This window comes from Triturus cristatus, chromosome 6 (genome assembly GCF_964204655.1).
Source record: "Triturus cristatus chromosome 6, aTriCri1.1, whole genome shotgun sequence".
Taxonomy (NCBI): Eukaryota; Metazoa; Chordata; class Amphibia; order Caudata; family Salamandridae; genus Triturus; species Triturus cristatus.
In genome coordinates, this window is record NC_140589.1 from 822,393,036 (window position 1) to 822,405,343 (window position 12,308).

Consider the following 12,308-nt stretch of genomic DNA (forward strand, 5'->3'; position numbering starts at 1 on the left):
GGTACTGTGAAGGCAGAAGGTAAGTCTTACTCGTGACCCAGAAAGGGCACCTTAAGTAGACCCATCTTCTGCATCCAAATCTCCCTTCCAGTCACAGAATAATGTCAGCGAGCTTCCATTGAATTCACACAAGCAAAGGCCAATGCCCTGTGAGCGTCAGAAGAAATATGTGCCAGAAGATTGGCCTTTGTCTCCATTTTATCCAAAGGCACAACATGTCCCAACCAGGATAGCATAAGAAATAGCCTTAAGATCCTTTATCGAAGACTGTGAAGGACAGTCAGCAATGAACAGTGCAACAAGGGCCACACCACACAGATGATGCTGAAGAGGGGAACCCCTAACCCTCTAAAAGCGAGCCCTGAGTAGAAATGAGGGGAGAGGGTTCAGCACAATCCAGTATTAGCAGGATTGATGGTATTTCTGCAACAGGCCCATCCTGTGCACTATTAACCAGGCGCGTATCAGCAGCAAAAGAAAACACACGTTGCTTTGGAACCCCGCAGCCCAGCCAGTGGACATATACACTAAGGACAGAGGATGTGCAGATCTGACTTTCTTTTATGCCTCCCACCCTTGTCAAAGGAAGACCTGCGGAGTCAGTAGATGGATGAGGGAAGGTAATGGTTTATTTTTAGCTTACATAATAGGATGTATGGGGTGGTGGTAGATCCTGTTTGTGGATGGACTCGAACAAGGCAGGGTGTGAGAATGTAATGCCACCTTTATCATAGAAATCACAAATGCATGCATATATGCACACAGAGCAACCGTCCTACAAACATCCATGTACACAAAGACCAACACACATATTGGCAGCCACACACGCAGACCAACAGAGCTACAGGACCCCATACACACAGAACAACCCAAAGCGGTACACAGTCAGAACACACACACATAGACTGAAATAATATACACAAGACTAATATCAAGTGTCATAATCTAGACCAGCATCCCATTACAACTTTGGATGCTCCTTAAAGATAGCCTGCTTGCTTTCCTTGCCATGTGCTTGGTTTTGCTAAAAGTTATTAAGCACAACTGAAACGACATTTTAAACTGAGAGATGCAATCATCAAATAATAAAATGGTGTCATAAAATTCTCATAAATAGGGTAACATCTTTGTCCTTCTAGTCTTTCTGAACGGTTTTGAAAACACTATTATTTTCTAAATCATCAAGTTAATGGAGAAAAAGCATTTTGTAATTCACAATCCTGAACAAAGCGCATTCCATTATTTACTTTGAAATTTTTATTAATGCAATGACTATTCTGTCACGTTAATACTCCATCATTGCTTGCTATTTCTATTTACATCATTTATAGACCGCATGGCGACCCGAAGGCATCCCAACGCTGAGTCAGAGGTAGCATCCCAACCGAGCGGACCGAGCCCCTCAAGGACAAGGGCATTTAAAGAGCCAGGTTTTGATCGCTTTCTGGAAGCGTAGCTCGTTTTCTATCATACGAGTAGCTGGTGGTAAGGTGTTCCAAAGCTTTGCTACATTAAGAAGGAGCGACCACTTCTTCTAATTTTTTTGATAATTGGGATAGAAGCCAGATGTAAATTCTCGGTCTCTTTGGAGTATAGGGAGTGATCGGTTGTGGTTTACTGTGGGTGTATTTTCTCTTGTGTACCACTTTTCCACTGTTACCCGAAGAGGAAGGTCGATGCAGTATATCAGTGCAGGTAAGAACACGAAACAGCCCAGTGTCCAACAGTAAAACAACATTGTAAAACCACGACTGCATTTTACAATAAAACCAACAGAGGTTAACATTCAAACTTCATCAACTAAAACCAAAACACACTCAAGCCACACACAACTATATGGCAGGGTGGGACCATCAGCTGTGTCCTCAATGGCAATTGATGGCAAAGTGGCATGGGAAGGCTGTGTCGGGCTTCAGGGCAAGCAACTCCCAGCTGCCACCAATCCATATCTGGAGGGGCAACTTGGGCATGCCACCTCTTGTTCCAAATAATTAGTAGGGGGCATATGTAATCCTGCTGGCATTGGAAGTGTTGCTTCGTAGAGAAGATTTCAGGTAGAATTCTTCTGCAAAAAGGTAAAACCGTGGTATGTTTTTTTATGATTTGACTATTGAAATTCAGCTGTACTGATATCGCTTAAGGCCGCCTTTCTCTCAAGACACTGGGAACGAAGATCATCTGATGTTATGATAGATAACCGGGTAGAAATGTATTTCTTAAAGAGAAAACAACCTGGTACTATCTAAAGGTACATTTTAAAACTCCTAAGGAATCTCAAGCGATGCTGTTAGCCTTTCAATGTTTCAGGGACCTACAGAGAGGAGAGATCTGAACTTGGAAAGAACTGTCACCAATCTTCTACTTTAAAAATGCATACCCTGCACATTTAGGTAAGGCTCTGGTACAAGTAATGTGGTAAACAGTTAAAGCTGCATGAAATGAATATCATAGGGAATAACCTGTATGTTAATTTCCCTTCCTGTGACGTCACTTTAAGTGATTTCATATGGGGCGGTTGTGCATTTCACCTCAGCGCCCCTTTGACATTGTGCAAGTTGGCTCCTCTGACTTGGTTAATAGGTCGTCTACGTTGTGGTACAAAAACACTCTTCCACATTAATCATCTCATTTATAAAAATCTACAGCAGTTTTCTCTTAGTGCAGTTAGATGGAATACAGTAGTGAACAGTGACAGCATAATTCAATTGACGTGCATCAAATATGCTAGTCTGGTGTCAACCCTCACTGTCTCTGTTGACAGCTTTAGGGCCCAAACATGGCTTGTATGGGACCAAACGACTCAGACAGAAGAAAAACGCACCAGGCATCATTGTGCCCACCTACCAGCGGCATATACAAGTCACTGTGGCCCTACACTGTTGCGGGGGTATACAGTATCCAATCCCTTAGGGAGCTCACACTCAAATAAAGGCCTTTTTTATTTCCAAGCGTTGGCTAGCCTAACCGAGATTTCAGGAGTGCCTCATCAAATTTTGCCGGAGCCCCTATCATGTTGAGTTATGCAACTGGTGACACGTTCCCTGAAAGAGATGGTAAGCAAAACTAAAGTTATGGTCAGTGAATTCAACAGAACTCTTGACACAGAAAGAATATCTTTGAGTTGCTACTCCACGTGACTGGACCAAGTGGCGTAACACAGACCACTTCTGCTTCGCAACTGCACCCTGCCTGGTGTGAAAAGCAAGTAAGCATTGAAAGAAGCATAGTGGAAACAATCCTCGCAAACCTTTCATAAATTACCCTACAGTTACAGAGCATGCATGCAGATTCCCATTTGCTAAGGCACTCAATAATGTTGACCGGCTGGAGAAGCACTGATCAATTCAGTCATACCCAATAACTTACATTCTACTACATCTACAAATATTGTCTCATAATTTGCTATAACGTGCTTTTTGGCAATATTTGGTCAGTGCTACAAGACGGTTTCCTATCAAGCATGCCTTTGCAGTCTTCCATAAGTTCGGTCTTGGGTGCAATGTGAAACCACAAAATAAGGATATTCAATCAGACCAGAAATGCATGCAGTTATGTATGTTCATGCTGATTTTATGACTGTAGGATAAAGCCTCCAGGAATGGAAATAGCTTTCATGATTGAGGCAGAAATCATCCAGATGCTTGACCTCAGCCGCAAGCTTCCAGAAGAGGCAGAAAATGAGCATGCCTGGACTTTATTATTTGAAAACTAGGCATACATGGTCATAGAGTGTTTGTGAGGTACCCCCCTTTGGGATAACATGCAGCAGAAAGCATCAGATCACAGCAGACATCCATGCTGTCAGGCGGTGAGAATGACCTTGTTGAGTTTGGAGTAGTCTATGAGATCTGGCCGGTGTCTGTGAATAAGTGCGCATAGTCCAAGGCCGTCTTTCCAGCTTTTCAAAAATGAAAGATATAAAGGGCAAAGCAAGTTAAAATTTCATGACAATTAGCACAGTACATTTTTGATTGGTCACATGATGTTGTTATGATTATCTAGGGCTCCTCCTGAGCCATGACCTCCCACAATACATCAGACAAGAAGCCGACCAGCACAGTTTTAGTGAAACACCCCACATGTACACCTTCTTCCACTCCACTGCTAACTAGACCCTTCATGATAGCATGGTGCTGACCAGAAACTTGCTATAGATTGGGATATGGTTGTCATATGGCCACATACCCAACAATATCAGATTATCAAATGCTCAAAATCAAAATGCAATACAGTAGTTACCTTTATGGGGTATGTAGTAGGTAGGTGCTTTCTCTGTCTCGAGTGGACCCATAACTTCTACTTACCCACTATGGGAAAAGTCTGCATTTCGAGGCATGTTGGGACTGCTGAAGTCCATGAACATGTGACACTCAAGTACCTGGGATAAACTGGGCAGTGTGTGATGACCATGACTGTCCAATGAAGTCACATTAGGGGTAGTGCTGTCCATATCATTATGTCCTTATTCGGGCATCCCGCTTATCTTTTCTGCCATGTTGGCTGCCACGTGTGCCACCTTCCTTATGCACAGCCTCCTACCTCCCATGAGCTCCTCATTGGCTTACACAATTTCAAGGAAAGGTTTTAGAATACAAAGCGTCTGGTCTTCAATAGAAAAAAAATCAGCACCATTCTGGATATAACTGCTTTGGGAAGGCTTCCCTTATTCGATTTTTGCTTCAAGGGAAAGTGAACTTAAAAACTGTTTTACTATAGTGTACATAAGTAAGATGGCTTATGTAGTTGCCAACACTTCTACACTTCAGAAAGGAGCTGAAGACCCGCCACTTCATAGACACATCTCCAATCAATGCAATTCACCACACATATAATTGCGACTCAAAAAGTCCACCAAAACAGGGACATTGCAATAATTATTTAGAGCATTTTTTAAAATAATTTGTGCATTTTTCTTATTTAGGCCGTGGTCCTTTCTGTGAACTGATTACCTTCAACAAATAGAGCGGGAACAGGCAGCATGGGAGAACAAGACGTGCAGTCAGCAGAACCATTACAGCAGTAAAAGCATAATGGAGCAGCTTTTGATTTATTGTTGGTGGAGAGTAAAAGGAATGATTAATTTTAGTTTGCACGTTTCTGCTGTGACACACTGCACTTCCTTTCCTCTTCCATTGTCACTTCCTGTTTCAAAGTTAACAAAATTGAGGACAGCCTAAGTAGAAAAAAGTCTTACAAATTGTTTAAAACAAATAGAGTTTTGGAATGAAGAGAGTCGGAAGTCAAGCCAATAATCGTAGGGAACATTTTTAGAAGGTCCATGTCTCGTTTATCTACAACACAAATTTAACCAGATTTTAAAGAAGAATTTACTAAAAAAATTCACTTTAATGGCTGTAGCAGAAATTCTTCATACAGAAGGGCCTCAATATTTTGTGTTTTTTTTATTAATACTGCTGTAAAGTCACAGGTTCGTTGTACTGCACAGAGAAGATCAAGGAATTAACATCCTTTCCCTCATGGCATCAAAATGTCAGAAGGAATATAGTCATGATGATTTAGAAAAGACTGTGGTCAAAGTTCAGACATTATTCGTCTAACATTAAAATGCACAGTTATAGTCTCATTCTAAACACTTTACTCACCTAAGATGGAAGTTCTGAATGTTCACATTTCGGTAGGGAGCTGTTTTCCTTTGACACCAGAGCAGCAAGCCCTCTTTGGCGGATGTCTCTGTCAAAGGTGAAAGAAAGAAACAAAAAGCGGTGGGCATTTCTTTCTAGTTATCATTTCAATCATTTAAATACAATACAGTGCAAATTAACATCTAAAACATGATCCACTGCTTTTGATGGTAGTATTTGGACTTCATTGTTAGGATCTGGGTAAGAGAAAGGTAGAGCAAGTATCTTCAATACGAATTAGAAGTTCCTCTTCCTAACTGGAGAATGCACAGAAAAGTTGGCGACACTTAGAGAACATTTTGCAAAACAGCGGGAAAAGGATAAATACAGAGTTATTGGCTTCATTGTCAACCTGCCTTCAGGAAAAAAAATATATATTTAAAAAAAATATATATATATGCGACATCTGTGTCTGCGCCTGGACGCGCATTCAAGGCATTGACGTTGATGATGTATATATATATATGTACATGTATGTATATATATTTATCTATATGTATATATATGTGTGTGTGTCTCTGTGTGTGTGTGTGTGTGTGTATATATATATATATATATATATATATATATATATATATATATATATATATATAGTTGGGGCCACGGGGGGACCCAAGGCCCCTGCGGCCCCAGCTGGCTCCCCCACATCCAGTAGAAGCTGGCACTGTTCCCACCCACAGGGAGCAGCTAAAAATGTTGCTCCCTGTGGTCAGGAGCAATATTCAAATCTGTTTCCATGCCCGCATTACTACGGGCAGGAAAACAGATCTGAAGTCTGCTCCCAGCTGGCGGGAGCATTTTTAAACCTCCCGCCAGCTGGGAGCGGACTTCGTGTTTGCTCTCGCTTGGCGGGAGCTTTAAAATTGCTTCCACCAAACTAGTGCAAACACAGGAATCCCTGCCCTTGCAGCCCCCCTCCCTTTTGTTATTGTGGCTGGTCCCAGTGTGAAGGAGTCTCCAGGGCCACAATAGTTCTGGAGAGGGGTGCTGCGGGCCACCTACCCACTTTTAATAAGGCTGGGTGCCCCAGGGGCGAAATCGGCCAGGGGAGGGTGGTCATGTTTGCCCCCTCCCCTGTAAAAATATAAACAATCCCCCCCCCCCGGGACCTGGCCCACCCAGAGGACTAAAAAAAACAAGCGCGGGAGACACCGCTTTATTCTTTAGTATGCTGCAAATCCTCTGTGAATTCATTGCAATTGTTTTTTGGCCCAAGCGGGCTCCCTGTGTGACTCCACCAGCAGGCCAGGGAAGGAGGTCTTCAACACTTTTGTGGAGTGCATCTCTCATGAAGACTCTCAACTGAGAATGGCTCCCTAGGATGATTTTCTTGGATAAATGATGGTATAAGTATTATTAATAACAATTACTAATATTAGTAACTATCATTACTAAATTATTGACCACCACAATTATTTTGTTCTACATAATGAAAATCTAAGAAGTCAGTGGGTGTAATCTCTCCTTCGGCATGATGAATTGCACATAGAAAAGAACAAAAACAATTAAAATAAAAATATGGGACACATGTACCAACAGGCAGGTGGCAAATTGTAAGTGCATACTGGTTGCATAACAAAGCACCTTTTCGCAGGGGGTCAGCACAGAACAACATACCTAATGAACGTTAATTAGGCAGGTGTCTATTTGTGAGCCCTTGTAATTGGCTGTCAATGCAGGGATAGCAGCCTGTGCAGGGAATGGCGACCTCTAACATTCCCAAACACAAACAGGTACTGCTTAAAAAAAGGTTTCCTGCTTGGGAGGACACTGTGGGGAGAAGGCAGTGCTCCTCTGGGCAACTGTCTGTCACTCCTGCCCCTTCTGCCACCGGTCATGGTTCCTAAAAAGAAAAGGGCCTTAGTATGCGGCCAAACACTATTTTGTGGTGAAAAACCATGTGATTTTGCAAACCACATGGCCCATAACCTCAAAATGGTTTCATACATCTGGTCCTTAGTGCGTTGTTGCAGCCTATTCGTTTTCATTTGAGTAGTACAGCAAGGTTGACATGGCATAGCAGAAAGCCAGAACTAAATGATCCTACCTTCAACTGATATATCCTGAATTGCAAATCGGAGGATAATTGTCCAGATCATTCCAAGGGTCATTTTCACATTGCCATCCACGATTTCTGCAGGAAGGAAGAACATGGCATATATGACATGCGATCAATTAGCCAGATTTATTATGCAATTTCAAACTTCTGCAATGATCTCGGCTTTTGGGCTATGGACGTTTGATCCCATCGTGTACTGCTCCTCCAACTCCACTAGCCTCCAATCCACATTGGAACAAATTTGAAAACCTTGCCTTCATCTGTAAATTTCTCACTGGTTTCCCTCCACTTATCTTTAAAATTTGATTATCAGCTAAACGCCTCGGCGATCCCTTCCTTCATCTAATAAAATCTTTCTGGTGATGATATCAAGCTCTAAATTCTCCTTTTTACACTTCTACATTAGAACCGTACTGCTCTGCGAAAACTAACATACACTAAAATCACCTTTAATTGATTCAAGCAATACATAGGTAGTTAATGGCCTGCCTCTTGTATATGTGGCAAGTATAATCCAGTGAAAAGCAGCAGCACATAGTTTGCACCACAATGTCAATCCGACTAGCGAATTTTCTGACTGAAGGACTATTACTGACATGCTATAGCACAACAATGGTAATTCATTTGATGGAGTATCACCCGGTGAGCGTCATACTAATGGGGGAAGTCGCGTTATGATTGGTATTCAAGGGATTACACTTATATCCTTCTGTAAAGTTGTCCTACAAAAGAGTATTTTAAGGTCAATTGAGCCAATTTAAGTTATTACTTTGGAAACTTACCACATGCATTTGACAGAAAATGCACCATTTAACAGCCATTGTGTTATCATGTGTTGTGGACTTCCAATTCAATCATTCTCCAGTGAAATTAGACACTGGGTATTATTGATCATGCTTTCATGTGATAAATAGGACAAAATAATCCGTATCAGGAGTATACACACACGTTGAAAGTACAACCACATCTAAGCCATGCATAAAATGCATGGATGATTCTTCAGAGTGCACATGTTGGAGTAATGCATGCTTAGATGAAGAGCTGCCTTAGTCATGTCTAAATCTGTTTATTATGAAATGAGCTACATGTGTTATATTTGGCACTATGGGAAATATTTTTCTATTTCTTCTTTTACGTCTGGCTAAATACAGCCTTAACGCACTCTGTCAGTGCAATGTATGTAAAACAGGTGGAGCTCTCTGCAAACACATATTCAAATGTCTGCAAGAGACATATGTGTTTAGTGTTCTCCATAACCCACAAACATAATTGCACTGAATGCAGGGGGAACCCAAACTAACACACTGTACTCTAAAATGGGGATATAAGGCTTCTGGACCCTACGTACACTAAGCCACCGCACCTGATAGGGTTATAGGTATGCATATGCGTCATGATTTACTGTATCCTAGGCAGACTAACCTACTACAGAAAACATTACAAACTACTGCATCAAGGGGACACTCTCCCACCAAAGTACTTTGCTTCTTAGGGTCTCAACACCACCACATTGGATCCCATGGACACTAGTCCACTATGCCTCATTCTCAGCACACTGAATCACCACATTATTATAATTGCACACCTGCACCACAATGCATCCTAGGGACTCTAGGGGCAACGTTCACAAGTGGGAAGTAAGACACCACCAGCCAAGAATTTGATGGTGACCCTAACACTTACCTGCCACATAACCTGTCTACTTTACAGGTCAGAGGATAGAGAGTTTCCCGACAATGAAACCGCAGCTGACTCCATCAGTGGAAAACAATGTTACTGGGTCACCTACCAATGTACTCTTTGTCAGATGGTCCTACCTGTTTAGAGTGGTTGCCCCAACTCAGTATTCCGGGATTTTAGGAAAATGCTCAACTGCATTTAGGTGCTGGGAGAAAATTCCCACAACAAATTGAGTGACCCTGTATTCCTCATCCCCCACGTATATATCAAGTGCACAAACTATTCAAGGTTTTTGAAAGGCATGGTTGCATTGCTTGTTAGCATGTTTTTTTAAAATCCTGCTTAAGTGAACCCCTGGGAACCGTTCTTTCTTGACTTGAGAAGAAAATCCTCCAACACCAGAGGCATGAGATTTTTTTTCTGAAGAAACACCTCCGCCGCAGGTATCGTTCTTCGGGTAAAAATAAAATTGGTGGTAGGTCAGACATGCCATGAGTGAGCTGTTGTCACTATTGGTTTCCCAAAGCAACTCCTTCTATGATGGCGGGTGCCAGCTGGGGGAAAAGCCCACTAGCCCTGCACAAAAATGTAAATGAGACACCCCAGACCTTAAATTACCCCTTAAATGAATCCATTACACTGCCCCATCACGTTAAACTGAGTCCTAGACTCATTGACCCAACATTCTCTGTTAAATCTTAGTGGCACTAATGCAATACATTTTCCTGCATCAAGGTGACGCTCATAAATCTACTGTCTCACTGTACTCCTTCTTAGAGGCACTAACCTGTCATAATGCAGTGTATCTAGCGACACGTACCCACCATTCTATGCTGCATCCTATGAACACTAACTCACCACACTGCACCTCAGAGAAAGCCTACCACACAGCACTGCATCCTAGTGATCCTAGTCTGCCAAAATGCCCAAAGGGACACTAATCCAGATCACTTCAATGCATTCTAAAGGAATTAAGGAACCACAGTGGAACTAACCCACCGCAGTGCTGTCTAGAGGTACTAACCAACCACACTGTACCGTAAGGCGCTCTCAGGATACTAACCTACCATACTCCATTACACCTTAGGGACACTAATCCACCACACTGAAGTGCCTCCAGGAGCACTAACTCGCCAGACTACACTGTAAAACTACTACAATCCATTCTAGCCACTTCCCAAAGCCCCCCGAGATTGAGGGCAATAAAACTACACACTTTGCCCATGGGAAGCTGACTGGTCATCATTCACAGCATCCAAGGGACACCAAGGCATTTAAGGTAGACTATCCCATCCTACCACACTCTAGCCTAAGGATACTGCACCATTATCTAGCACCGAATCCTAACAATAATAACCCAACATGTTCAACTGTATCATTGTGACATTAACCTCTTATATTATACGAGGTCGCCACACAGTGCATTAGGATAAGAATCCACCCTATCAGATCAGTTGGTGTACTGTAGTCTATATGCAGCTCCTCTAATCTCACACTGCATCGCAGGGTCAACAAATCACTACATTGCACCATAGGGACACTAACATGCCACACTGTCCAGCTGCCTGCAACACTGCAAGCACAGCAATCCAGGGTACAGGGATCTGATCACTCAGTTGAAACTGTTGTCCTAGAATTGGCTTAATCCGAGGGTTTAAGTGCTAAATGCTCTTCTTTGTTACTTACAATTTATCAGATATCATTGTCACACGTTATTACAGGTGGTGAGTAATAATGAGGCGAGTTTCTCAATTTGAAATGTTTTTTTCTGTTTGTTTAATTTCTGTCCCATGCTGGTTTCTTTGTTTCTTTATAAAGCAAGAGTTTGGATTTGAGGCCCTTTATACCTCGATAGATATTTTGAATCGTGGACATGAAATAGGAATTTAGGAAGCCAGCTCACCAGACAGCCTGAGCTGAAATTACCGTAGTGCCCTGAATTATAAAGACTCCACCCACCACATTTCGTCCTAGGGATATTAACCTATCCCATTCCATTCTAAAAACAATAAAGCGCAATTATGTTTCCGAGGGACATGGGCACATTACACTGTACTAAACCCTGTCAACACTACCCCATCACACGGCAAAGCATTCTGGGAACAGTAACCTTCATGATTGAAAACTAAGAATTCTAACCTATTACACTGCTCACAAGGGTTACTAACCCTTCAAGCTGCACTACATTCTAGAAGTGCAAAACCACATAAAGCATTGTATTGTAAGGTGTACCCCAAACCACCACACTGCACTGTATGCTAGTAGCACCATGCCCTACCAATTCTGTACTGCGTAGTAAGATCAGGCACCCATTACAGACATTGCATTCAGTCCTAGTGGCTACTATCTATCATATTGCCTTGAAACCTACAGACAGTAACACGTCACATCTCAAAGCATTCTCCCAACTCTAAAAAGACCAAACTTCATGATAGGGACACTAACCCATCATAATGCACGTAGTGACTCTCATCCTTTATACAATCCACTGCACCTCAGGGACACTAATCCAGTGTGCTGCAGAATTTGGACAACACGCTCCCAAGGGAGGCTGACAGTGCACATTTGCAGCAGTAACCCACCACACTGCTTGTTAGGGACACGCATCTACCATACTGCTCTGCATCTAAGGGATTCAGCTCCACCATTCTGCATTCTAGGGATACCAACCCATGGCATTGGACTGCATCCCTGTGGAACCATCCCGGCAAGCTGCACTGCATTCTACAACCAGTAGCCCAACACACTGTACCTTAGCCCACCCCATTACAATGCATGTCAGGGGAAAGAGCACACAACAATATAGTCTAGGGGTGAACTCAAAATATGAAGCAATACTCACTAGCTGAATTCCTTCTACCACAGGGCTAGAACTGTGGAGTAAATTGTAGTCAGTCGAAAATACTGTAAGACAATACGTATCCCTT

At 42.4% G+C, this 12,308-nt stretch overlaps 1 protein-coding gene across 1 annotated transcript in view; it reads right to left on the bottom strand.

Moving 5' to 3' along the window:
• The window catches only part of ACTN2 (actinin alpha 2), a 266,246-nt gene that overhangs the window by 134,654 nt on the left and 119,284 nt on the right, over positions 1-12,308 (bottom strand). Inside the window, exons 4-6 of the mRNA XM_085611425.1 lie at positions 7,690-7,776; positions 5,604-5,691; positions 3,820-3,898 (exon numbers count right to left, since the gene is read on the bottom strand). Coding sequence (XP_085467551.1) covers positions 3,820-3,898; positions 5,604-5,691; positions 7,690-7,776 — 254 coding nt within the window. The remainder of the gene's footprint in view (positions 1-3,819; positions 3,899-5,603; positions 5,692-7,689; positions 7,777-12,308) is intronic.